General features: G+C 50.3%; 1 protein-coding gene across 4 annotated transcripts in view; it reads right to left on the minus strand.

The window, feature by feature from the left end:
* SH3PXD2A (SH3 and PX domains 2A) overlaps positions 1-26115 on the minus strand; it is a 238199-nt gene that overhangs the window by 103917 nt on the left and 108167 nt on the right. For all 4 annotated transcript variants that reach the window (XR_010024035.1, XR_010024034.1, XM_063101874.1 and 1 more), the window contains exons 4-5: positions 15333-15409; positions 5454-5545 (exon numbers count right to left, since the gene is read on the minus strand). Coding sequence is in view for 2 of the 4 variants with exons in the window: in XM_063101874.1 (XP_062957944.1) it covers positions 5454-5545; positions 15333-15409 (169 nt within the window). In the remaining 2 variants the exon portion in view is untranslated. The remainder of the gene's footprint in view (positions 1-5453; positions 5546-15332; positions 15410-26115) is intronic.

Genomic DNA, 26115 nt, shown 5'->3' on the forward strand with positions numbered 1-26115 from the left:
CCATTTCTCGGCTGTGTGGCCTGGGGCAAGCCATGTAACTGCCAAGGCCTTTGTTTCCCCATCTGCTAAATGGGGATAATAATACCACCTACATGGGGTGGCCTGACATTCAAATGAGATCCTATTATGTAGGGTATAGATGAGGAGACCAGTAAGGCAGACTCCCTCCCTTTCCCTTTCTGCTCCCCTCCGTCCCCAGCAGGCACTTACACACGTGTACATGTACTTATGCATGTGCATAAGCACACACACACATGCTCCTATTCAACTGTTCGCTTTGCAAGAACACACTACTATAGACCAAGCCATCAGCCTGCCTTCATCCTTAGTTCAGCCTCCCCACATCCTAAGTTCAATCGTAATGGCCAGTGTGATGGTGTTAGAAGGTGGGAACTTTGGGAGGAGATTAGGTCATGAGGGTGGAGCCCTCATGAATGGGATTAGTACCCTTATGAAAGGGGCCCCTTAGGGCTTGTTTCCACTTCTATATGTGAGGACACAGTGTAAAGATGACTGTCTATGAACCAGGAAGCAGCCCCTCACCAGACACCAAATCTGCCAGCACCCTGATTTAGGACTTCCCAACCTCCAGAACTATGAGAAATAAATTTCTGTTGTTTATATGCCACCGAGTCTCTGGCCTTCTGTCACAGCAGCCTGAGTGACTGACACACACCTCCCTCAAAAGGAAAACCAGTGCCAAGGGAGCAGGGACTGGTCTCCACCTGCTTGGAGGGAGGGGGCACCGCTGAGGAGGCTGCAGAGCCTTAGAAGCATGAACTGAGTGATGAGTCAGGGCTGTGGCTAAAAGCATAAATCAGGGCCAGCCTGCTCAGGTGTGGTTCTTGGACCTGCCACTTGCTAGCTGGGTGACCTTAGATAAGCTACTTCATCTCTTTGAGCCTTAAACCCCTTGGTAAAATCATGTCATAGCTGCCATGGAAAACTGTGATGCAGATTGAATGACATCAGTCATTCACTCAGCAGATACTCCCTGAGTACCTGCTCTGGGCCAGGCACCTCTCTGGGCGCTGGGGATACAGCCCTGATCAGAATAGATATAAGTTCCTACTCTCTTGGAGCCTACGTTCTAGTGAGAAGGATGAACACAGCATGTGTCTTAGTCTGCTCAGGCTGCTGTAACAAAATATCTTATGCTAGGTAAGTTATTAACAACAGAAATTCATTGCTCACAGTTCTGAAGGCTGAGAAGTCCAAGATCAAGGCACAAGCAGATCTGGTGTCTGGTGAGGGCCCACTCCTCATAGATGACACATTCTAGCTGTGTCCCCACATGCTGGAAGGTGTAAGGGGGCTCACTTCAGCCTCTTTTATCAGGGCACTAACCCCATTCGTGAGGGTAGAGCCCTCATGACTTAATCATTTCCTAAAGGCACCACCTCTTCTACCGTTACACTGGGTATTAGATTCCAACCTATGGATTTTGTGGGGGACACCATCATTCAGACCACAGCAGTCAGTCAATAGGTCACAAGAGAGGTGGTGAGAAGTTCCATGAAGAAAGAGGAAGCCAGGAAGGGGTGAGCAAGGGTGGGGGAGCGTGGCAGGGGGTTAATCAGGCAGGCCAGGGCCAGCCTCTCTGAGAAGCTATTTCTGGGAAGAGGCCAAGGGGCTCTCTTGGGGAGGGGCTAAGTGTTCCAGGCCAAGGCCAAGGCCCCAAGTTGGGACCATGGCTGACAGGGTGGAGAATGAGCAAGCAGGTCGGCATGGCTGTAGCAGAGCGAGGGGCAGAACATAGGTGTGATCTGAGGGGAGGGGAGGCCGGGGAGGCCCTGGTCACTGAGTGACATGGGGCCGCTGGAGGATCTGGAGCAGGGGGCTGACATGACCTGACGTGTATTTCAAATGCTCAATGCTGCTGCTGTGTTAAAAACAGCACAGGGAACAAGAGCAGAGCGGGAGAGTGGGCAGGCGGCCCTGGAGCAGAGATGCGGGAGGCTCGGCTCAGCAGGAAAGCCCTGGTTGGAGTCTGGCTGTGTTTTGAAGGCAGCATCCATAGGGTTTCCTGATGAGTTGGATAGAGGTGTGAAGCAGAGAAACAAATCTAGAATAATGCCAGGGTTTGGGGCCTGAGCCGGGGCCGTGAGAAGACGCAGCACTGCTCTGCACATGGCAGCGATACCTGCAGCCAGCGTTGGTGGTTATGGCAGGGAGGACAGGCCCTAGAGCGACCTGCCTGGGGCAGCTGCAGAGGAGGCGAAACCTATGGAGAACACCCTTTCTGAGCCGGGCCAGTGGTCTTGAAGAGCAGCTGCTAGTAGTCAGGAGATGGGCCCAGCTCTCCTCTTGCAGAAGCCAGTAAGCAGCCAGGGATCAACGCTCAGGGGCTTGGGCCTGCTGCCCATCCAAGTCTGGGCTGTGGCAGACCTTGTCTTCCTTGTAAGATGAAAAAAGGAAGGCCCTCCCCCACCCAGCCCCCATGAATTCTCAAGGGCTCCTGCAGCAGCACACTTGAAAGAGGCTGGGGTTATCTGCAAAATTCCGATTAAATCCACAGCCTTTGATAATTTGATAAGCCACTCCACAGTCGCCCCAGAGTCAAAATATGCTGTTACCTGATCCCATGTTTATGTTTTAGGATGAAAGAAGGGGGGGTCATGGTGGCCTGGGAAGTGCAAGCAGTCCTGAAAAGGAGGAGGGCAGGCACTGTCACGTACAGGGTCTGGGCTCTTTCTGGTGGTCACACTTTGCAAGAGATCACAGGTCTCTCTTGGTGCGGCTGGCCCAGGGAAGGAGAAGTCCTTCAGCACCATCTGATCACCACTGACCCCACCTCCTGAGCCTTTTGTCTGTCTTAGGGATGGAGGGATTCCTGATCTCAGGCCTATCTCTTGCCAGACCAAGACCAGCCTGGTGGCTGGTACCGCCTCAAGAAAAAGGCATATAACCCCCATTGCCATGGTGACTTAGAGTCCAAATGCTTCACAACCCCTCCCTGCAAAAGCCATGCTGTGGTCCACAGGGGTGGAGCATGCAGTGAGCCACATTCCATTCTGCTGCCGAGCCTTCTGCAAATAAAGATGTTGAGCATTTGCTACGTGCCAATAGCACCTGGCCAGGTTATCTCAGTAAACCCTCTTGACCATAAGTTCAGCATTATCTCATTTTAGGGAGGAGAAAACGGAAATGGAGAGAGATTGAGCAAGTAGTCAAAGATCACTAAGCCTTATTTGGCAGGGCCTCACCGTAGAGCCTGCCCCTGCTGCCAGGCCAACACACAACTGTCTCACTGAGCCTGGTTTCCTCAAGGGCCTTCCAGAGACAAGAAAATGCTAACCTACTACTGTTTGTGCACAGGTCGATATGTGAAATAGGGCCAATTTATTTAGCTGACTGAAGGAGAGAGGGGTTTAGAGGCAGAGATCAAAGGCTAGATCAGCTGGTGATACACCTGCAATGTCAACCTTCGATGATCCCTCTCCCCACTTGTGGGGCACATGATCATAGGGGATTCCAACAACCACTGCCTATGGAGGAGCAGTCCTCTCTACATGTTAAGGAAGGAGCCATCACAGCCAGGGACTGGCAGGATTGGGTGCACACCCATGGACACTGCTGCTAGTCTCCAGAGACTTCCTTTGCCCTGGGAGAGTGAAGAAGGAAGAGGCAGAGCACAGAGAGGAGGACAAAAAGGAAGTGCTGAGAAGTGTCAAGACCACAGTCTGCAAACCAGCAAGGCCAGCAGGAGCAATGGGAAGAGCATGGGCTTCTGCTTGGAACCTGGAGGTTCTGGGTTCAAGTTCTGACTCCAGCTGTAAGCCTCTGTTCTTTATCTGTGATGTGGCGATAAGAATGTATAACCCCTGGTGCAAACTTCTCTCTCCTCTTATCATCTGAGTTTCGTAGATAACCACTGGAGGTAGTAAGAACAGGGATTAATCACTATTCCCTTTTTACAAATGAGAAAAGGGAAGTTTGAGGAAGCTACACAAATGATCTGCCTTGAAGTTGTGCAGCTAGTAGCAGTGAAGTTGAGATGTGACCTCAAGACCTTGCATCCTATACCCTGTGGCTTTTACTACCCCACACTGGGAACCAAGTGACTGATGAGTTTCGGTTGGTTCATAGCATTTGCTTGTTTCTTAAGCACTGGAGCAACCAGCAATGGAGATGGCCTTTGCCACTCCAGGTGAGCCTCTGAGGTGGGTAATGCTTTTCCCTCCCTCAAAGGGCCCACACCATGTCAAGCGCTTAGTCTTACAGCACAGGCAAAAAGAGAAGGGCTCCTTTAGACAGGACTGCCAAGTATGGGTGTTCGGGCTGTACACTCTGCACCCTCCATGGGCCCATTCACAGAGTGCAATGTGAGGCGTACCCCTGGAGCTGTGCAACGCACACCCTTGTCCTTAGGCTTTCTCCTCCCCATCATCGGGTGGCCCTCTGCCTCTCCCCACCTGTCTCATACAGTCCCTCTGTCCTATTCTTTCCTTTCTCTCTGTAGTATCCCCCCATCTGCCTCTCTCTCACCCACCCTGGTACTTCAAGGTTTCAGGGAAATAGATATGGAGTGAGGTGATCAATTAGCATCCCCTTCAGTCCTCTCCCCAACCCTCCTGGGAGAAAACTGAGAACCTACTCTGGGGTTCACCTACTGTAGGTGAGGGAAGTGCCCCAAGCAAGAGAGGGTGGCATCAGGACGGAGTCTGGTCATATGTGTGAGAAACCAGTGTGACTGGGTGGGCCATCTTGACCACCAGGCCCAGAGGACCCTGATTCCAGAGAGAAAAAAGACCAGCTTGGTTTTCCATTTCTCTCCAATCATGGAAACGTCAGCCAGCACTGGGCTACTAGGAACCACAGACTTGGGTTCAGCTCTCAGCCTGTTGCATACCAAGACAGGTGTATGACTTGGGGAAAATCACCTAACCTCACCGGGCCATGGTTTTCTACTCTATAAACAAGACTACTAATGCCTATCATAAAATGCTACAGATAAAAGCCATTTGGTAAATTTGTTGTTATATCTGATGATGACTATAAAATCTCCTGCAGCAGTCCAGGACTGCTGAGTTATTCAGTGAGTTTTCAGCCTGGCAAGCACATGTTGAGAGCTTTGTAAGCATTAGCAATTAAGAGCAACAACTGATAATCTTGAATGGCATCTGATGGCATGACCATTATATTTCCTGTTATCTCATCTGCTCCTTATAACAACCCTGTGAGCTAGAAAGAGTTTGCAGAAAAGCCTGCTCCCCATATGCAGAGACACCTCACTTGCCAGCCCTGGGGTAAATGGAAATGAGGAACGAGCCTCAGCAGTAGGATCCTGGGGAACAGTGGTCCCCTGGTCCTTTGGCCCATCATTTCTTAGCCTGGTTGGCCTTGCTAGTTCTCCCTCTACCTGTGTTCCCCCGTCCTCAGTCTCTCCAGGCTGGCCTCAGCTTTAGCCCATACCTCCCAAGCACAAAGGAGAGGCCTGAACTCCTACTTACTCTTTTGGTGGGTTGACATCCTCAGGTCGAGTCTCAAAGAATCGAAAGACTTCATCACACTGCGAAATGTGGGGAGGCAGCCGGACAAGTGCCTGTGGAAAGACAGGAATAAAGGGCATTAGGTGTGATGAACCTGGGAAAAGAAAAATCAAAACCATGTCAACTTGGGCCAACAGTGATGGGGAAGCTCAAGGACTGTGCCATGGAAGACACAGTCAACCAGCCACCTGCTCACTCAACCAGACAACTAATCAATTAATTAACCCACAAGCTAAGGAATAAAACAACTTTCCATCCACCCATCTATCTATCCATCCATCCATCCATCCATCTCAACTAAACAACTAACTAACCAACTAACTAACCAGCCAACTAATCAACCAACTAACAAACCACCCAATTAATCAAAAAACCAGACAACTAAAAAAAAAACTAATCATTCAACAATCAAGCTATCTATCAACCATCTAGCCAACAATTCAACCAACTAACCATCCAACCAGCCAGTCAGCCAACCAAACAACCACCCAGCCAAGTAAAAAACAATGACCATTGAACCCTACATCTCAGGGCCCTCAGGAAGTAGTCATTTTGCAGGAAGCCTGAAGGAATTTTCTCCTGCCCACAAACTCATCCTACCAGCCTCATCTCCCACTGGCCACACTCCAGCTATACCAGGTATTCCACTCCCTAAACACTGACTGCACAATCAATTATTTAACAAGTTAGTAACTGCTACCAAGGATGACAGGGGGCTACAACAGGATTTGATAGGACCTAAGAAGATTGTCATGGCAGCGTGGAGGGATGTTTCAGGAAGGACTCTTTGAAACTAAGTTCTGAAGGATGGGCAAGCATTAACTGGTCAATGTGGAGGCAGAGAGGTCTAGCGTGGTGGTTCTAGGAGCTGCGTGGAGGTCGATGGGAGCACAGAGCAAGGGAGAGAGGCGTGGGAGGGAGGCAGAGGCCTGCTCTAGCAGGGCCTTGTGTAGGCCAAGCTGAGGGTGCCTGGAAGGTCAGTGTGAGCTGAAGGATGTGGCAAGGCTTCTTAGAAGAGTGGGCGTGAGCTGGGCTAGAGGGGTTTGCAGGATTTGACAAGCAGAGAGGGGAGGTGTGGGCATCCTATGGGGACAGCAGTCAAGGCAGGTGTGTAGGCCTGTGGGGGGCAGGGGTGAAGTGAGGGTCAGGGTCAGGTGATGGCCAGAGTTGGTGCTGCACACCTGCACATACTCCACCCTTTGCAGCCAGGGGCACTCAGGACCCCTGACCTGGCCCAGTCCGACACAGAGGGGTGGGGGAGGGGGAAGGCCGGGTATAGCCCTGCTTTCTGGGATCCTCCATTCAGCATGGGGAGAAATGCTAGTGCAAGGAAGAGTCCCTTGGTCCAAGGACAGGAGAAGTCACTGCCAAAGGAAGCTTGAGGGACAGGGACAAGGGAGCCCAGGGCTGGAGCCAGAAGAAAGTGCAAAACCTGGGACTGGAAAAGCCAACAGCAGAGTGTGAGGAACTGCTGATAAGGAGCTTCCCAGTCCACGAGACAGGACCTGTCATATGTCTGTGGCTCCCCAAACCCCCACATCAGGACCAGCTTTGGAAGCAATGCCCGACCCAGCAGCTCCTATGCCAAGCATGGTGGGTCCTCCATGGTGTGGCTCCTGGAATCCTCATGACAGTCCTCGTGAAGGCAGGATCCCATCCCCATGTCACAGATGAGGAAAGCTGGGGCTCGGAGAGGCCATGTGGATACCACGGAGGGTGGGAAAGACTTCACTAGAATGGAAGCTCCAAGGGCCGGCCCGTGGCTCACTTGGGAGAATGTGGTGCTGATAACACCAAAGCCACAGGTTTGAATCCCTATATAGGGATGGCCGGTTAGCTCACTTGGGAGAGCGTGGTGCTGACAACACCAAGTCAAGGGTTAAGATCCCCTTACTGGTCATCTTAAAAAAAAAAAAAAGAATGGAAACTCCATGCAGGCAGGGACTTTAGTCTGTTCTGTTGACTTCTGTGTTCCCAGATCCTAGAAGAGTATCTGACAGAGAGGAGGCACTCAACAATTGTTTCAATAAGTGAATGAAGGTTTTGGTGTTCAGAAGCTCAATGCCCAGTAGCTGTGGGACATGACAATGGGGCAGCAAAAGCCCCCGAGTCTTAAGTACTTAGAAAGAGGGAGGTGATGGTTTAGTTCTTCTCTGAGCTGGTCCCACAACAACTCAATTGTGGCATCGAGCACCAGGCATCCCAGCAGGAGGGTGCTTCTTGATGCCAAACCCACACCCAGACGAGATGAGACAATATGGGACAAGACCAGACGTGGCAGACAGAGAATGCTAGGCAACTCCCAGTCATTCCTTCCAGAGCCAGTGACTTTCTGTGTTCTCTAACATACCACCTCCCCATCAACAGAAAGGAAATTAATATTTAATGCAACTACTGCATGTCAGGCACTGTCCTGGGCCCCTTGACACCTCCAGTCATCTGACAAACAGTGAGGGCTTTTGAGTGTGTGCTGGACACAGTGCTATGCCCTGGTGATGCAGGGACAAGGAAGCATGACCACCACTCTCGTCAGAGCACATCTAATGACGTCACCCCATTTTGTCCTGGAGGTAGACATCATTGCCTCCGTGTATGATGGGACATTGAGGCCATTGGGGGGGTGAAGCTGTAGGTAGAATGTGGCAGAATCAAAGCCCCATGCTCAAAAAGGCAGGATGGGTGGAACTTGCCCCCGAAGTACCTAAGTCCTCATTCAACATGCATGGTGTGTGCTGTTTTCTCCCCCAAGAAGGGTAGAAGGGAAAGGAAAAGAAAAACCGAGGAAGGAGAGAGACTGAGAGGGAGGGAGGGAGGGAGAGAGAAAGCAAGACAGAGAGGCCTGTGCAGAGCAAGGGCTGCTGGTGGGAGGGCAGGCGAGTCTCAGGAGGGAGCACGATGGGGTCAGCATGGACAGGAGTGGGGAAACCATTACCAGGATCTGGGCTGTGTGCAGAGTCACAGCCCGGGTGACCTCCCTGCAAGGGAGAGGGAGGGGAAGCAGGGCAGGAGAGGGCTGGTTTCAGTGCCGAGAGCTTAGTGCCCTCCCAGCTGAGCACGCTGCCACCACCCCAGGCACAGACCCTGGGCCGGCCAGGGCTCCCCCAGCATCAGTGGTGAACAGAGGGGCTCTTCATGCTGACAGACAGCGGCATTCCGGGGGTAGAGGACGCGTGGGCTGAGAGGGCCTCAGACAAAGAGGCCTTTTGGTGGAACAACCGCGGCATCTTTATTTAACAAGGAGCCGCAGGGGAGCCGCATTGAGGGCTCATTCAGGGCTTGTCCTGACTTCAGGCTGACAAGAGGCTCTCAGCCAGAGCAGCTTCCATCAGAGCTGCCGCCAAAACCCAGTTCTGGCCAAAACCATTGGCAGGAGAAGTTGGTGCTGAGCTGTCAAGTCCGCCGCCAGGGGCCTAGGCCGGCAATGATGGCCAGAGCTGGGAAACCCCCAAACTCAGCCGTTCTGGGAAGAGCTGTGTGGGGGACCAGGTACATGGATATTTTCAGGGCTTAGCATACCCTGGCTCAGGCCTAAAATTCTGCCATTGGACATTCATGATGTACGTCATGTGGTGGTTAAGTTAGGGCCTCAGGGTTGGGGAGACATGGGCTGGAGTCCTGGCTCTGCCATTCATGGGCCGTATGATGCTGGTTGTGTTACCTGCACTCTCTGAGCTCGGTACAGTGAACTTGATATGGCGCCTGCCTACCTGAGCAGCTCATCTCACCTCTGTTTGTTGTTTCGTCTAGAATGAAACAGTCTAGTTCTGAAATCCCAAAGTCTATCTCCTGACACAACTGCTTGATGGGGTAAAATGAATTCTGTGGGCACATGTGAAATGGTGCCTTGAAGGTCCCCCATCCTGGCCTTGGAGATCACTATATTCACTAGCATAGCAAAGCCTCTGAGAAGTCCTACAGGAAAGATACCCATAGGGCCACTGTGGAAGCTGAATGCGTCCCAGGAAGGGGACTAGCACAGGCCTGGCTAGTTGAAAATGGCCTCAAGTCTGAAGGGCTGGACTGTAGGGCGTGGAGGAGAGAGGGATTCTATCCTAGGACAAAAAGCAAAGCTGTGCATTTGGCAAAACAACCACGGGTGTTGTGCTCTTTATATGGGATCAAACGTTTCCCTCTTTTATAACAGCATCAGAAAAGAAACCTTTGTATAGGCCAGCATTTATTAATAGAAATGACATCCTGAGGGACTGACATTTAATCACCATATTGACACTAAGAGAAGGATATGTCTATGATTCCAATTTTACAGAAGAAGAAATGAAAGCACAAAGAGGTTAAATAATTCCCCAGGGCCAAACAGCTAGTAAGCAGCAAGATTTTGAATCAGGCCGTCTGAGTCCAGAGCCTCTGCTCTGTCTGATCTACTCCCTACTGCCTCCAGTATTTCTCACAGGTATTTGACTGTGGAGCTGGCTTTCCAAATAACTCCTAATGACAGCCCATGGAACACAGCTGGGGCCAATCCAGGTTAGAGACATTCTGAAGTTTCTTTCAGCACTAACAAGCTGTGGCTCTAGGACTGTAAACAGCACCATTACCAGTGAACTTCATTTGTCTGATCTCAATCTGATTGAGCCTTTCTAATAGAGTTCTGATTCAAGTAAGGTCAGAGGGTCCTAAAGTCCCCAGGGTTGGGGAAGGGCTGGAACGAGCATGACTTCACAGCTATTGCATTGGGGTGGGGTAGGGGGCATGGAGCATTGCCCTTAGGGGGGGCTGCTAAGAACATGCAGGTCCCTGTAGGATGTCGGTTGAGCTGACCTCAGTCACCTTCCAACCCTTCCATTCTGTGACCCAGGCTGATAGCAGGTGTGGAGAAGTGAGGCATGGGAAGGGGCCGGGGCAGTGGGTGCCTGGGGCAGTGCATGCCTTGGTCGGGGTGGGGGAGGACTGGTAAAGAGACACTGAAGAGCCAACCAGGTTTTGCCATCACTAGTCCTGCCAGTGCCCTCCTTTTCAGTCCTAAACTGCTCTGAAGTCTCCAGCTCCTGCCCCCCAAGACCATTTTCTGGGGACCTATGACATGGGCCACCACTTAGCACCAAGTGTCATCACCACAGATGGTGCAGGTTTAGACAAGGGAGAGGGTGACTGCATTGTGCATCTCGGAGACCTCTACTTGGACATGGTGGGCATGAATCTGGTTTCTGCAAATCCAAGTGGTATGGGATAGGGCCCAATGCTCTAAAATGATCACGTTCCATGAAGCCCGCCGCTTTGGGTAATGACTGTCCAGGATGAAAAGCAAAACTGTGCTTTTGGCGAAATGACTGTGGGTGTCCCGCTCTTTACATGGGATCAGACATTTCCCTCTTTTATAACAGCATCAGTTTCCAGTCAATGGAAATCTTACAAGTAAAAGCCCGCCGCTCTGTGGCACAAGACGGCTGGATTCCTGCCCGTGTGGCCTCCCACCCTCATCCTCCATCCCCACCCCTGGGGGCTGCCTCTAACTCACCCAAGCCTGTTCTTCCTAGATCACCATCTGGAGGTCTCACTGAGCTTCTGTAAATCAGAGTATTTCAAACACAGGGGTTCTCTTTTTGAAGGATCTAAGCAGCAACTTCTTTTGAAATGTAAATAGTGTCTAATTCTTGGTAACAGTTAAAGCCACTTCACAAGGTATCCTAGTACATCAGGGCCTGGGGGATGTGTCACCCTCCAAGGAAATTTCATCTATTTATGATCTTTTCATCTTGTCATCAGATATTGGCTGAACATCTACTTGGGGCCCGGCTTCCTGCTTGTTGGTGAAGACACAAAGATAACAGAAGTGGCCCTCAAGGAGCTCGTAGTCTGGGAGAAGATGGACACATGAAGTTACCCCCTCATGGAGGATGAATGTGCAAAGCAGAGCATGCACCAAGTCCTCTGGGGAGCAGAATAGCAGGGCCGGTCAGTTTGTCTCGGAATTGCAAAGCTCCTCAGAGGGGCCACTGCGGAAGCTGAATGCATCCCAGGAAGGGGACTAGCACAGGCCTGAGAGTGGCAGGAGAGGCCTGGCTAGTTGGGAGTGGCCTCAAGCCTGTCATGCTGGACTGCAGGGAGCGGAGAGAGAGGCAGGAGCTGAGGCCTGAGCAGCACTTGGAAGCAGCTCACAGAGGGCCCAACTCGGACGTTCTCAGGGGCAATAGGGCTCTTCTGAGGGGTTTTGAGGAGAAAAGGGATATGACTGGCCTTATCCCAGGCTGGAAACTCCTTTTTCTGGGTGTGTCAAGGAAATGGAAAGATCCTACTAACTGGGTTCCCCCAGAGAACCAGACTATTCAGGAGTCATAAACTAATCTGCCTTGCCCTCTGCCTCAGTCTTCCCCAACAGCAACACTCCTGGCCCAGGCTCACCCTCAGAATGAGGACCAGAAAACAAGGTTACTCTCCCTAAGGGGAGAGCCAATGATGGGCCATGGTGGAAAAATTTCACAGTGGGACAGAAAATATCTGGGACTAAGAACCACCACCATGTATAGCCTCAGTTTTCGAATCTGGAAAGCGGGGATAAAAATGAGTGAGTCTGGAGGGTGCAGAGGGGAGGGTCAGGAGATCCTCTGCCCTTCAGTGCTGACCTCTTGTTGGGTTGAGACTTCCTGACCCCTGTGGGACTGCACCCAATCCCTCATCCCTCCCTCAAAGAAAGCCATTGGTTCCCGGAGGCAAGTGTGTCCTGGACAGAAGAATAGTAGAAATGAGCTGAGCTATTTGGGCAGTGAAAGAATTCTAGTTGGATTGTATACATGTCATTAACACATCAAAGGGTGAGTCCATCATTCTCAAATACTCTCTCATACTGCTCTCCACCTCCCTCCCTGGGATATTTATTTTATCCCCTGGACAAGCACTGAAAACATGTATTTCACCCACAGTAACAGGGTAAATGGAGTCACTTAAAAAATTGCTAGTCCGAGTCCCTACAGAATAGCTTACTCTTGTTTAGTCAGATGAAAGTCTTCAATGGGTTGAGGCCCCAAAGCCATTAAATATTAACCACATAACCATGTTGCCCATTAAATTAATTTATGGAGTTAAAGAAATGCCTTTGGAGTCCCTCTTGATAGACACCCGGCCCTCAAGTGCCACATAAAACAATCACTCGCTGGTGCTCGGTAAATTTTCCACGATGCTCATCCAATCTGCTCCATATATGTTTAAAGTTAACTCTGAGATTTGGGCTGTGAAACTGAGGGACTGGCTGGCTGGCGAGGGCAGGGAGCCTGAATCTGGGGAGGTCCACTGCGGGGTCAGACTTTCCACGTCTGAGTCCTTGCAGAGGAGACGGCTGCTCTGTGTGCAGAGACAGCTTCACAATTTCACACAAATTTGAGTCCCCACCAAATCCCCGATTCTGAGCCCACATTGTCTAGCACATCCAAGGAAGATGATGTTGGTTGGCCAAGCAGAGCTGGATATGTAGGGTACTGTAAATAAAGACTCCAAAGGCTCTAAGCAGAGTGTATCCAAGGACAGGTATGGACAGAGGAAGGGCTGGCCACGGTGTGGACTGCACATGGCACTGGCCGTGACATTGGCTGTGGTCAGCAGTGATGCCCAGTGGACCCTTGGATGCTGACTGGCCACAGATTGGACTGTCTGGTGGCTGAGCTGTGAAATGAACTGCTGGGTGGCAGTGGCCAAGGACTGATGCTGGCTTACCCCTAATGACCATTCCAAGGTCAGTGGGTTTCTCAAACAATCAGAGCACAGATCCCAGCTTTCTAGTTCAGCAGAATTAAAGGTCACTCTGCGCTGCCCCACCCCCCACCATTTTCAGAGTAAATTGCTGCCTGTGAGATGGCTGTCTGCTTGGTGAACCCATGACACTGCTTCTTGTCTGGCTCTGAGCAGATCTGTGCTAATCGGGTTAGGAGGCCCCTGCTCTTGTAGACCCCACTTCAACTGTTCCCCCAGACACTAGCAGCACACTGGAGCCCTAGACCCCCCTGAATCAGGAATCCTGTTCAAAGCCTGATCCCAGGAGATAAGATGCTATCAGTTTCCTCCTCCAGATGATCCAGGAGACGGCATTTCCACGGAGCCCAGCTGCAGATGCCTTGGGCTCCACCACCTCAAGGAGGCCCAGGCTGATGCGAGCCATAAATCCCAGCTAGAAAAGGCTTCCTCCCGCCCTTTGCCCCCTCCTCTGCTAGCTTTGTCCATTTACTTAACTTCTTGGGAAAGGAATAAAGAGAAATAAAAGCTCAGGCTGTAGCCATCAATTTAACTAGAAATGATAAATGCCTTTTAAAGAGAAAAATGAATATTGATCTGAAGAAGAGGAGCTTCTAGCTTATGGGAATTCATTGTCAGGGCATCCTTTTAGTATAAGGCAGAAAATGTCACCCAAGTATGGTCTGCACAGTCACGACATTCAAACTTCAGTTTAATGAAGATTACATGGGAGCGCTCGTCTTCCTATAGGCCTAGGAATACCAGTTAGGAAATTTAGTAACTCGGTTCATATTTTAACATTTTTATTGTGAAACAGAATGATTCAGAATTATAAAATATTAGTGTAGAAAGGGACCTTATAGGCAACAGCTTTGTGCAAGGACAAAGCATTTCAAGAGTTATAAAACAGTGTGATGTACATTCTCCCACTCAACTCCCTGTGAGCTAGTTGTTTTCATGCCCATTTTACAGATGAGGAAACTGGGGCTCAAAGAGGTAACACAACTTGTCCAAGGTCACACAGCTAGTAAGTGGGGCACTGGAATTTGGCTCTAGCTCTTCTCACCCTGACACTCCTAATACCAGCACTTGGGACAAAACATCATAACACACCCGTCTCTCCTCAAGATCCCTGAGTCAGACATCACATTGGTTTCACTTAACTAAGAAATTTATCTCTATTAAAGCAAGTGGTGCCCTGTAGTAACACCCAATTATTTAATGTTTGCTTTTCCATTTATTTGGTTGTTATTATTTTTATTTGCTTTTAATAAAGCTTTTTTATTTGCTGTTTATTTAATACAAATTATTTGCCCTTGTAATCATCACAAAAAGCATCTACTGAACACTTCCTCTGAGCCAGACACTGTACTGCTGCCTACGTGTGGCCGTTCATTCCATCCTCACGACCACCCTCTGCGGAGGTAACTAGTCTCCTCCCTATTATACAGACGTGGAAACTGAGGCTCAGGGAAGTGAAGTAACTTGCCCAAGTTCATGAAGCTAGTCAGAGGTTCAAACCCAGGCAGTCTGGCCGTCCAGAGGCCACGTGTCAAGGACACTTCCTCACAGGAGGGGTCCTAGGCCCTAATCAAAGCAGAAAGACAAATGTGCCCAGGATCATGACATTGCTGTCACTCTCCTGTCTGCAATTTGGCATTGGCTGCTTCAATGTGTGTTGTGTGTTGCGTGTGTGTGTGTGTGAGCATTTGCATGTATAGATGTGTACATGAACATTCGCATCTGTCAAGATTTATGTGATAAACAAAGCATATTGCAGATGCTATTGAACCTACACCTGATTCCAACAACATCCCAGGAGGAATTCAAAGAAACTGTTCTCCTATATCCAACAAAATGCCACATACACAGTCCCTTCAGCAGAAGCCTCCTTAACTCAGCTCCCAAGCCAGTGCAAGTGATTTAAAACAGTGTTTTTATAAACATAGACATGTCCCAAAAGGAACAGAGGCTTAGCTGTGAACCTGAGGCCCTTAGGCCCCAGAGAGTGGCCCAGCCCAGGTTGACCCCTCTCCAAGGGCCACCCACACCCACCCCTCTGGCCAGGAAACACCAGGACGGTTTTGTACAGACTGTCTTCCTTCACAGAGGGACAGACTCACAGTCAGATGGATCGCCCCCTCCACCAGCCCCCCTTACCCGGCAGTACTCGTCGATGGGCTTCAGCCTCTTCACAGCCACGTCTCGGATGTGGCTTCTCCGGAAGAGGATCTTGCCTGGAAGAGAGAAGCTCATGAGTCAGGTGATTCTGGCTCAAGCTGCCACAGGGACCCTCTCATTCCCTTTTCTCTTGGCTTCTCAGCAACTTAGTCCTCACCACCTGCCACCACCTGTGCCTGCTGTCAAGGAAACAAGAGAGGAGCGGTCACCTCTTCTCGGGGGCAGGAGGTGCCCAAGGCTGAGGGCCCAGGGCCTTTCCGGCAGATGAGGAGCCCTGGAGGCTGCCATCTTGGACTTCTATGAACAACTTGGCCAAGTCACCTTGTCTGGGTCTAATGACAGGATCAATGCCCCAACGTGGGTGCGGCTCTCAAGTGACCTTGCAAATAAACACAAAGTATGGCCCAACCCACATGCTATTGTTTTGTTTTCAGGCCCATCCCTCCTTGAGAAATGACATTCATTCTTGTCAGCCAGGCAGGAATTCCTTTTCTTAGTTAAGGTGGGTGGCTATGTCCAGGGCGGGCACAAGCCCACAATGAGGGAAGCATGGCTGCCCCAGCCTGGCAGTTCCCCGGCCCCTCTGTGCACAGCCTTCAGCCATACGGACCGCTGCCAGCTGGGCTGGGACACCCCTCTATAGGTATGGGCAAGGCTTACAGGAAATGCCAGCCCTGCAGACCTTCCCAGCAGTCTCTTTTGAGCTGGCCACATTCACTCATAACACATACGTCAATGCATAATCTCTTTCTAGTCTGTTAAATGTAGACTATGAACTCCTTAGTCTGACATTCAAGGCCTTACACAACTGATGCTTCTGTACCCAGTGGCTGTCAATGTCCAGGGCCAATGCCCCATTTCGGAAGGCCTTCCTTGGCTGGCTGAGCTGGGAGTAATCTCCCGCTTTCTAAACATCCACAACACAATGTACATTCCTAGGGTACCGGCCATATTCCACCTGTGTTACAGCATTTGTGACTCATCTTAGGGCCCGTGGAGCCCAGCACATGATGAAGTGCTCACCCATATCAATATCAGGCATCTGCTGTCAGCCCAGTCCATCTGATTTCCCTCTGGAAAAGGCCTCTTCCATTCCCAGTCCTTGTGGTGCCGTGGGGACCAAGGATAGGCAATAAGGATAGGCATGAGGCAGCCTAGTCAACCAGTCACAGTGACTGGCTCAGGGACGGGCAGAGGTGGGCCAGTGAGGGTCAGACCTGAGACTTCTTTCTCCTTCAGTTGCTAGGTTGGCAGGATGCGAGCCTGGCACCCCAAGTGGCCAATTTTATTACTGCCTGAGAAGAAGAAAAACTGCCTGGCACAAGGTAAGGTGCTCAACAAATGCTTCGTGAATGATTGAAAAGCAGAGTCAGGAGATGATGAGAGACAGTTTCCTTTGACATAATTTCAGCAGCTGGATATAACTGTTCCCGAAGCTAGGGTCTACCTGGTTACTTTTTACTTGTGTAAAACAATAAAATTCTCTTTTTAAAATTTAAATTAGTTGGAGATAGATTTTTATTACTTGCATTAAAGGGGTCTTAATTAAGATTTTTGGCAGCTGGCCTGTATAGGGATCAAACCCTGGACATTGGTGTTATCAGCACCACACTCTTACCAATTGAGCTGACCAGCCAGCCCAAAGGGGTCTTAATTAAGATAATTTCCAATGTACGTGAGCAAATATATAGACTGTATGTTAGTCCATTTAAGTTTCTTCTGTCAAGGTCCAAGTGTAGTACTAAGAAAGGCCATGGCCTTCGTTTAAGTTGTGGCCCCAGAAGCAGCTTCGAAAACAAGGATCTGAGTGCAAGTCATTTATTTGGGAGGTGATCCGGGAAGTATCATTAGGGGAAGGTAGTAAGGCAGGTCAGGGAAGGAAGTATTGTCATGCCACTGAATCACTGGGGGCAACGGGAGCTCCATCCTGCTGGGAAGCTCTGGGGGACGATGTAGAACATGCCTCAGAGGCATCCCAACCAGGACAGGAGGCTGGGGTACTGTCACTGAGGACTGCTTCCCAGGGCATCTGCACTTCTGACTGAGCGTGCTCCCAAGGACACAACAAAGCCATCAGGTAGGGCCCTGGTGGCTCTGGTAAGTGGCCTTTGGCAGGCAGAGGTGAATGTCGAGAGACCCTGGGGGCACGAAAGCAGCTGCTGCAGCCATCCCTGCCCTCCCCGTCACCACAGGTACTGGTCACCAGGCCTGCTTAGGTCAGGCAGTGGAACATCTAAGTGCATCACGGCGTGTGTGACTCGCTTCCTGTTTCTATCTCTCGTCTCTCCACGTGTGTTCCGCAGCCCACTCCTCCTGTCTGCCCCCCATGTTCTATTTAGCACGGGCTTTGCCTACGGCAGATGCTCAATAAGCACTTACTGGTTCATTCACTTTCCTCTCCTAGACTCTTCCTCAAGCGCTCCTTCTTCCCTTCCTCTCTGAGGCCAGGGAGCAGGGCCACCTCCCTGTCAGACAGAAAATGCTGTGCAGACTGAACGGTGTCACAAAGATAAAGAGGTTCAGCCGTGGTTCCGTTTGAAAGGAGATAAATGGTGATTGATGGAGACATTGGAGACGGCTGCTTTTCCTTAGGGGAAGATGTCACAGATTTGGTATTCCTCGCCTCTTTGCCTCCTACCCTTTTTTGGTTGCCTGTCGCTTTACTGCCTGCATGCTGCAGGAGTGTGTGTGCGCAGCCCTGGGGATGCTGTGTGAAAACCCACTCTCAGGACTGACAAAATGACAGGCAGCCCTGGGGCCAGACTTCTGGGCCTTCCACCCCAGCCAGTTGTCCATCAGGAGCTGGAGGGCGCCCAGACCTAATGACACCAGTGGTCAGGTGGTATCTATCAGGGCCCTGGGGGACCATCTAAGAAATAGAGGAAACCAAATGGGAATCCATAGGAGGGGCCAGGGTCCACAGACCTGCATGGCAGAGGCCTTGTCCTCCAAACATGGCACGCTTGCCTTTTCTCATCCTGTCAGAGGACAAAAAAGAAAAGAGGGAGATGGGGAGACCAACTGGGTCCCCTTCCGAGTCCCCATTTCAAGGCTGGCCAAACCTCTGGCTAAGTGTTGTATCCCTGAGATATAGGTATCGTACCCGACCAGTGTTCAGAGACAGAACTCGTTAAAAAGAACAGCTAAGGAACACGTAAGTCCTCCAGAAGGTGCAGAAGGTTCAGAGAAGGGAGGGATGGGGTGAGGTGGGGACAGGTGAGAGAGCGCTGCCTGACGCCTCACCCGTGCTGGCCCCTGAGCACGGGACCCCCATTCTCCACAAGTGAGGCCACCATGCCACTGGGCCTGACACCTCCCAGTCCCCTCCACAAGGCTCGTGGCTCTGTTGCTCAAGTGCAAAGTCAGAGGAGAATTTCTGATCAAGCCAATTCCCAGCTGACTGGAATCCCAACGGGGCTTCCCTCTTTCCTGCTGAAATCCTGACGGGAGCAACGTTTTCTTTTCTTGGGACTTTGGCACAGTCAGCCAGTGGGGGAAAGAAGGAGGGAGGGCTGGAAGGGATTCTACAGTTTTGACTTCTCTGTTTTGAATCCAAACCGCACTCCGAAAGCCAAACCGGTGACCGTATTAAAAGGGAGAGAGAAAAAAAGGAGGAGGAGGAAAATCCCCATTAAGGAAGCCGAGACCACAGGGCATTAAAGGCCTCTTGTAAATGTAATTCAGCCCATTACGGGGGAGCTTGGCTTCTGCCAGAGTCTTCAAAGCCACGCAGATGCTGCCCCAGAAATATGATAAGCACCACAAGGAAGATCACACTCAGGCATGAAGCTCATCAGGACTTAACTCGTTCCTGAAAGCGGAGAGGAGAGCGGCGAGCCCGACCGCATCCCAGCATCACCTGGAGGGCCCTCTCTGTCTCTCTGGGCTGGGCTGAGGAGGTGGCACTAGAGGGAGCGGGGCCTCGGGCGGGAGGCCTGGGTTCACAGGCTGGCCGTGTGACCTCGAAGCAGCCCCTCCTCCCCTAGGGCCTCTGAGTTCTCATCTGGAGCCGGGGCTCCCCAGTTTTCTCTCCACAGGCCCTCAGACTGATTTATAGTGGGGTGCTGGGTTTACTGTACTCCAGGCACATGCTGAGAGCTTTTCACTGGGTTCTCTTGCTTAATCCTTAAAACCACCTTGAAGCCCATTTTGTCCGGAAGGAGATGGCAGCTCAGAGAGGTTGATGGATCTGTCCAAAGTCACATAGCTACTAAGTGGCTGAACAGCCTCCATGGCCCTCCTGGGAACAGAGGACTATAGGGCCCCCATGAGAGTCAGGGGGCTAGGGGCCCTGGAAGAGCAGAGACACCAGACATAGCACCTCTGGCCAGAGAGTTCCCACCCCAGCCACGAAGAGTTCTGTAGCTCCCTCCAGGAACTGGGTACAAGTTCTTCAAATGGGCTAGCACCCATTTGTACAGGGGCAATGAGAGGGCACTGGCTACGGGGCTGACGAGAAAGGGCTAGCCCTGGGACCTCTTTTTGTCCTGAACGGGCTGATCTGGTCTTGGCAGCTTCTCCTCTTCAAGATATACAGTGTCTACACCCGCAGTATAACGCCCTCTTCCCTGCCTTTTCTGCCACCCGGAATGCCACTCATTCTTCAAAGACTTCCTTCCCTCCTTCTTTCCCTCCTTCCCTCCCTCCCTCCCTCCTTCCCTCCTTTTATCCTCCTGTCCAGCACTGTCCCGATGGAGCCTGCTGTGTTGGGCTGTGCTCCAGGAGCTGGAGCAAAGCCATGAACAAGACAGACATGGGCCCTGCTCTCAAGGCGTTTACATTCTAACTGGGGAGGGGGCGTGACAGAGGAGGACAGTGCACATTTTCACAGCTAGTGAGTAGTTTGGTTACACGTGTCCCCCCCTCCCCCCGCCTCTAAAAGGAAATAAAACAGGCTGATGTGAAGAGGGGTGCCTGGAGGGTGGAGGATTCAGACAGCGGTCAGGAAAGTCCCTGAGGTACAGTGGAGACTTCCAAGAGCACAAGGAGCCAGCCATGCAAAGTTCGGGGGCAAGAGGGCTCAGACAGAGGGAACCGTGGCAGCAAAGGCCCTGAGGCAGGAAGACCGGGACATGCTGGAAGACACAAAAGAGATTGTGCAGGAGCCTGTAAGCTGCAGAAAGGAGTCTAGTTTTATTTACAGTGCCCTTGGGCCTGCCTTCCCAAATCCCTTCCTGTCCTTAAGGGTTCCATGCGGCCTTCTCTGTGAAGTCTTCCCAGAATGACTGCCTCGCCCTCCTTTGCCGACCTCCAGGGCCCTGCAGCAGTCACCCCACTCTCGCCCTCCCCCCTGCTGTCCTGGAGAACATGTCAGGGAGCCACCCTCCTCAGGGCCCCTCTTGCCGCTCCCAGGGAGGGCCAGCTCTCCCCAGCCACCCTGGCCCTCGAGGGTACAGATGCTCCCAATCCCTCCCCTCAGTGCAGCCCTGAGAGCCAGGAGCACCACGGGGGACTTGCCTAAGAAACGGGGGAGACCACGGAAGGCCCGGGGACCCACAGCCTGCATGCAGCGGAGGCCTCGTTCTCCAAGAACGGCACTCCAGCCCTTCTAATTGGGTCTGAGGGCAAATAGGAAAGGAGCGTGTTAGTCTGCTAGGGCTGCTGTCACCACAAACTCGGTGGCCTAAAACAACGGGAATTTATCCTCTCCCAGTTCTGGAGGTCAGAAGTCTGAAACCAAGGTGTCAGCTGGGCCACACCCTCCCCGAAGGCTGTAGGGGAGAATCCTGCCTCGCCTCTTGCAGCTCCTGGTGGCCCCAGGGACTCCTTGGCTTGTGGCCACATCACTCCAGACTCTGCCTCCGTCTTTTTACAGGTTTCCCCCTCTGTGTCTGTGTCTCAAATTTCCCTCCACCTTTCTCTTATGTAAGGACACCTGTCATTGAGTTTAGTGCTCATGCTAAATCCCTCTCGAGATCCTTAAATTAATGTCATTTGTAAAGACCCTTTTTCCAAATAAGGTCACATTCACAGGTTTTGGGGATTAGGACTTGGACATATCTTTTTGAGGGCACTATTCAGCCCACCACAGGGGGTTATGGGAGAGTCCACAGGCTGGCCAGCCACTCACAGTCTTGTATCCCTAACTGGACTGCAGTCACCCTGAGGGTAGGGATGGTTTTCTATGCTCCCTGTGTCCCCAGCAATGCCTGGCATGTGCTGGGTGTAATGAATGTGGGTCCTGCCCGATGCTCTCAGGTGGGATGGGAGGTGTCTGGAGAGAGGGGTCAGGGGTCTCCCTCTTTGGCTCTGCTGGCTGATATGGCACCCAGCAGAAAAAGACAAACAGAAGATGTGAGGGTTACTAGAGAGAACCCCTGCCACACACACATGAGTGGCATGTATGCTTGTGGGTGCCGAGACACAGCAATGACTGTGGGGAGGAAAGACGGAGAGTTAAGTACTCTGCTCCCACAGCTCTGACATGGGTCCCCATGTGAAGTGGCCCAGGCCTGGCCAGCAAATGACCCTGTATCCAACTGCCCTAATCAGGTGCCTCCAACCCTCGTGTTTGCTGACTAATGACAGCAGCTCTTAAAAAAAGAGGTTTAGGCAGAGGAGCGCAAAAAGAATATATGAGGGTACTTCAAAAAGTTCATGGTAAGATTCGTACTACCTTTTAATTCTGTTTTTCCACAAACTTTTTGAAGTACTCTTGTATTACGTGAATCCGCTCATGGCTCTTCCTTCACCATGAAAAACAAAACACAAACAACCCCTCCTTCGTTCTCAGACCATTTCATTTCAGAGAGCCTGTTACCAACCCCCAACTCCATGAACAACCCAAGTTACCAGGTGATCCAAGTTGGTCCCAGGAGAACCAGCCTGGGACTTCTGGTGGTTTAAAGCAAGCAACACCCCAAGAGTATGCTACGGGCCCTAAGAATACCCTAAAATACTCTAAAAACAGAGAAACAGTTTCACAGACTACTTCTTTGATGCCTGAGATTACAGAATCAGAATTTAGTTTCTCTGATTTAAGATTTTAGTTGAGATCAACTGCTCACTGGAGAATGGCACAGTGGGCCTTCTTAATCATTCACACCCGAGTATGAACACACACAAGCTTCTCACCTGACAACAGGGTCTAGCAAGGGGAAAGAGCACAGAGGCCTTGATGGAAGAGGACCTAATGGACAGAGGGGAGAAGGATGGAGGAAGAGAGTCACAGTCAGCCTTTGCTGGCTTCCCAGTCTTCCTGCAAGCTGGTGGCCCTTGAGGTTCAGCTGTGTCCTGACTGTGTGGCCTCCAGCCTTCACCTGGGTTAGCCCTGCCCAGGTTAGGATCTGAAGGACTGGTGGGTAGGCTCCTGCTTGTCTCTGTAAGTGCTGCCCTGAAGTTAATATGCCAGCTCTGACCTGCTGCAGCCAGGGGACTGCAGGCCACCTGCTCCCTTGCTGGGCTGCTTTCAGCCCCTGGTACAGCTGAGATGACATCCTCACTATCTGTAGCCTTGTGGCTGGCTCAGATTACACTCTGACACCTAATTCTGCATCTCACCTGCAACACCTGGCTCTGCTTGCCCCTCATTTGAGTTGGGGTGAGACCTACATATTGAGGCTAGAAGCAGTGGGCACATGCAGGTTCTGGAAGGACATGACCCCGATGGGGAAGCTCAGCAGCCCACGGGGTCCTGACTACATGCCCTGAGTTCTGGCTCTCACAAATATCCTCTGTTAGATCCATGCCAAGACCCTACCTCTGGCTTTAAGTCTAGCATGGTAGCCATTGGTGGGTTTTGCCTGCCAGCTTTCATTTTTATTACACTTCCCTAATTTTCTTTGGGGAAATAATCTCTCCTTCAATCTCAGTCTGTGTGATTTCAGTGGGGCTGATCCCACCCCAAACTCTGGGGGTAATCAGCCAGTATAGTACAGCCATGGGCATGTGACCCAAGTTGGTACAATGAGAATCACCCTGGGACTTTTGCCGAAACTACTGGGAAGAGAAATCCTCTCTTTCTACCGTTGCTGCTAACTTGTAAACTGTAAGCCCCAAACTGATAGAGAGCATCTTTGTGTGTCACTGTCACCATTTGGGGGAAGCCTATGTGAGAATGATGTCAGCAGAAGAAAAAGCCAAGCTGAGAGCTTGAGAGACACAAGAGTTGGTCACCTAGATCCAGCTATGCCTGAAACCATTCCTCCTGGTTTTAGTTACGTGAACCAATAAATTTCCCTTTTTCCTAAGTCAGATTGAGATGGTCCTATTACTTGTCACCAGGAAAATACTGACTAGTCCATCTGGTTCTGCCATTTACTGTTATGTGACATGAGACAAGTCACAACCTATTTGAATCTTAGTTTCCTCAAACTGCAAAATGAGGACAGTAACACCTACTCAAAAGATTATTGTGAGGAGTACATGAACTAGTGCACGAAAGCACTTAACACAGAGCCCAGCCCATAATAAACGTTGAACAAATGGGATCTCTTAATAGTTGGCAATTCCAGGTCAAGTAGGTGGGGTGGGGTGAGGGTACAACCTGGCCCTTCCTGGCTCCTTGTTGGTCTTGTGGAATCCAAGCACTGTCAGTGTTTCCCAGGCACCCAGTCTATTGACTGGTTTCCCTGCCCAAGGCCAGAAACTCACTCCCCTCTGCCTGCAGCAACCTTTCCTGACTCACCCACCCCCGTAAACACAACTGTGACTCCCAAACAGCTCCCATTTCTCCTCTGAGGGATGCTCTTCCATCAGCCCAATTCACTGAGCAGAGAAGGTGACACAGGGAGAGGCAGTGATTATCCACTCCACCCACCCACCTTGGGGCATTCTAGCATGACTCATGCAGGTGAGTCTCCAACTCCAGCACTCCCCGCCCGCCTCCCACACACTCAGGAAACAGACTTGCAAAAACCCACTGGGTTTCGCCATAGACCAGAACCTTAACTCTCCCGCAGGTGCAGCATGCTTACAGTAAGCATTAGCGCATCTAGGAGAGGAAAATGATCTCCAGAATTCTGATTTGGAGGTTCGCATATCCAGCACACAGAGCCAGGCTTAATGGAAAAAAATCTTCCTTTCCTTCGTCCCCAACTGGGTCAGCTGAGATTTTACGGATGTGTGCTAGAGATAAAGCACTTAAGTCCCCCCGGCACACCAGAGGTATTGATATATCTATGCTGAACCAAATGGAGTTGAAGGCTTTTCAGCAGCTGTATACAGCTGTGGGATCAGAACAATTTCCTTCTTTTCTTTTCTTTTTTCTTTTTAAAATTATTATTGAAGTATAATATACATGCAGAAGAGTATACATGCATGCTATAACTTGATAAATTTTCACAAACCTATGTAACCAGCACCCAGATCAAGAAATAGAGCATCACTTGCACTCCAGAAGACCTTTGCTGTGTCAGAACAGATTTTGGAAGACAAGGTGGCGTTTGTTAGTATTTCTGTACTGATCTATATTTTAGAACTCTAGACTGATTGGGTGACATCGACTGCAGAGAAGGGGCACAGTTGCGTTTTATACATATGTAAATAACAGATTTTATTTTTATAGCAGTTTTAGACTCGCAGAAAGATTAAGCAGAAAGTACAGACAGCTCCCATACCCCCTACACACACCCGCAGTTCTTGCTATTATTGACTTCTTACATTAGTGTGGTAGAGTTGTTACACTGGTGAACCAATATTGTGTTATTACTAACTAAAGTTTACATTAAGGTTCTGTTTGTGTCGTACAGCTCTATGAGTTTGGCCAAATGCATAACATCATGTATGCACCATCACAGTATCACACAGAATAGCTTCTTTGCCCTAAAAATCCTCTGTGCTCCTCCTATTCATCCGTCCCTCCATCCCTAAAACCCTGGAAACAACTGATTTTCTTTTTCCCCATTATACCTCAACCATTTATCATTTCTTTCTTTTGGAAACATTCAAAATCCTCTCTTCTGGGCCGGCCCGTGGCTCACTCGGGAGAGTGCGGTGCTAATAACACCAAGGCCCCGGGTTCGGATCCCATATACGGATGGCCGGTTCGCTCACTGGGTGAGCGTGGTGCTGACAACACCAAGTCAAGGGTTAAGATCCCCTTACCGGTCATCTTTAAAAAAAAAAAAAAAAAAAAAATCCTCTCTTCTGGCTAATTGACATAATTGTTGTTAATTATAGTTAACCTATAGTGCTGCAGAATACTAGCTACTATTCCTCCTATCTGGCTGTAATTTTGTATCCATTAACCAACCTCTTACTATCCTCCGTCCCTGCATCCTTCCCAGCCTCTGTTTCTATTTTAGTTTTTGTTTTGGTGGCTGGCAGGTATGACCATCCAAACCTTGACCTTTGGGTTTTCCCAGCCTTTGGTAATCGTCATTCTACTTTGCTTTTATGGGATCAACTTTCTTAGCTTTCATATATGAATGACAATGTGCGGTATTTCTCTTTCTGTTCCTGATTTATTTCACGTAACATAATGTCCTCCAAGCTCATCCATGTTGCCATGAATGACAGGATTTCATTCTTTTTGTAGCTGAATAGTATTCCATTCTGTATATATACCATGTTTTCTTTACCCATTCATCTGTTGATAGATGCTTAAGTTGATTCCATATCTTGGCTCTTGTGAATAACGCTGCAATGAACATGGGAGTGCAGATATCTCTTCTCTAGCACAGTTATTGAGTTAAGTTATATTTACTTTTGTTTTCTCAAGGCTTATTTAAAAACACATGCTTTAAAACTTGATCCAGTTGCAGCAAATTTAAGTGTGTAATGAGTCTGGATCCCTGGGATGAGATCCCTTATTTGTGAAATG

Source organism: Cynocephalus volans, chromosome 7, assembly GCF_027409185.1.
Source record: "Cynocephalus volans isolate mCynVol1 chromosome 7, mCynVol1.pri, whole genome shotgun sequence".
Lineage (NCBI taxonomy): Eukaryota > Metazoa > Chordata > Mammalia > Dermoptera > Cynocephalidae > Cynocephalus > Cynocephalus volans.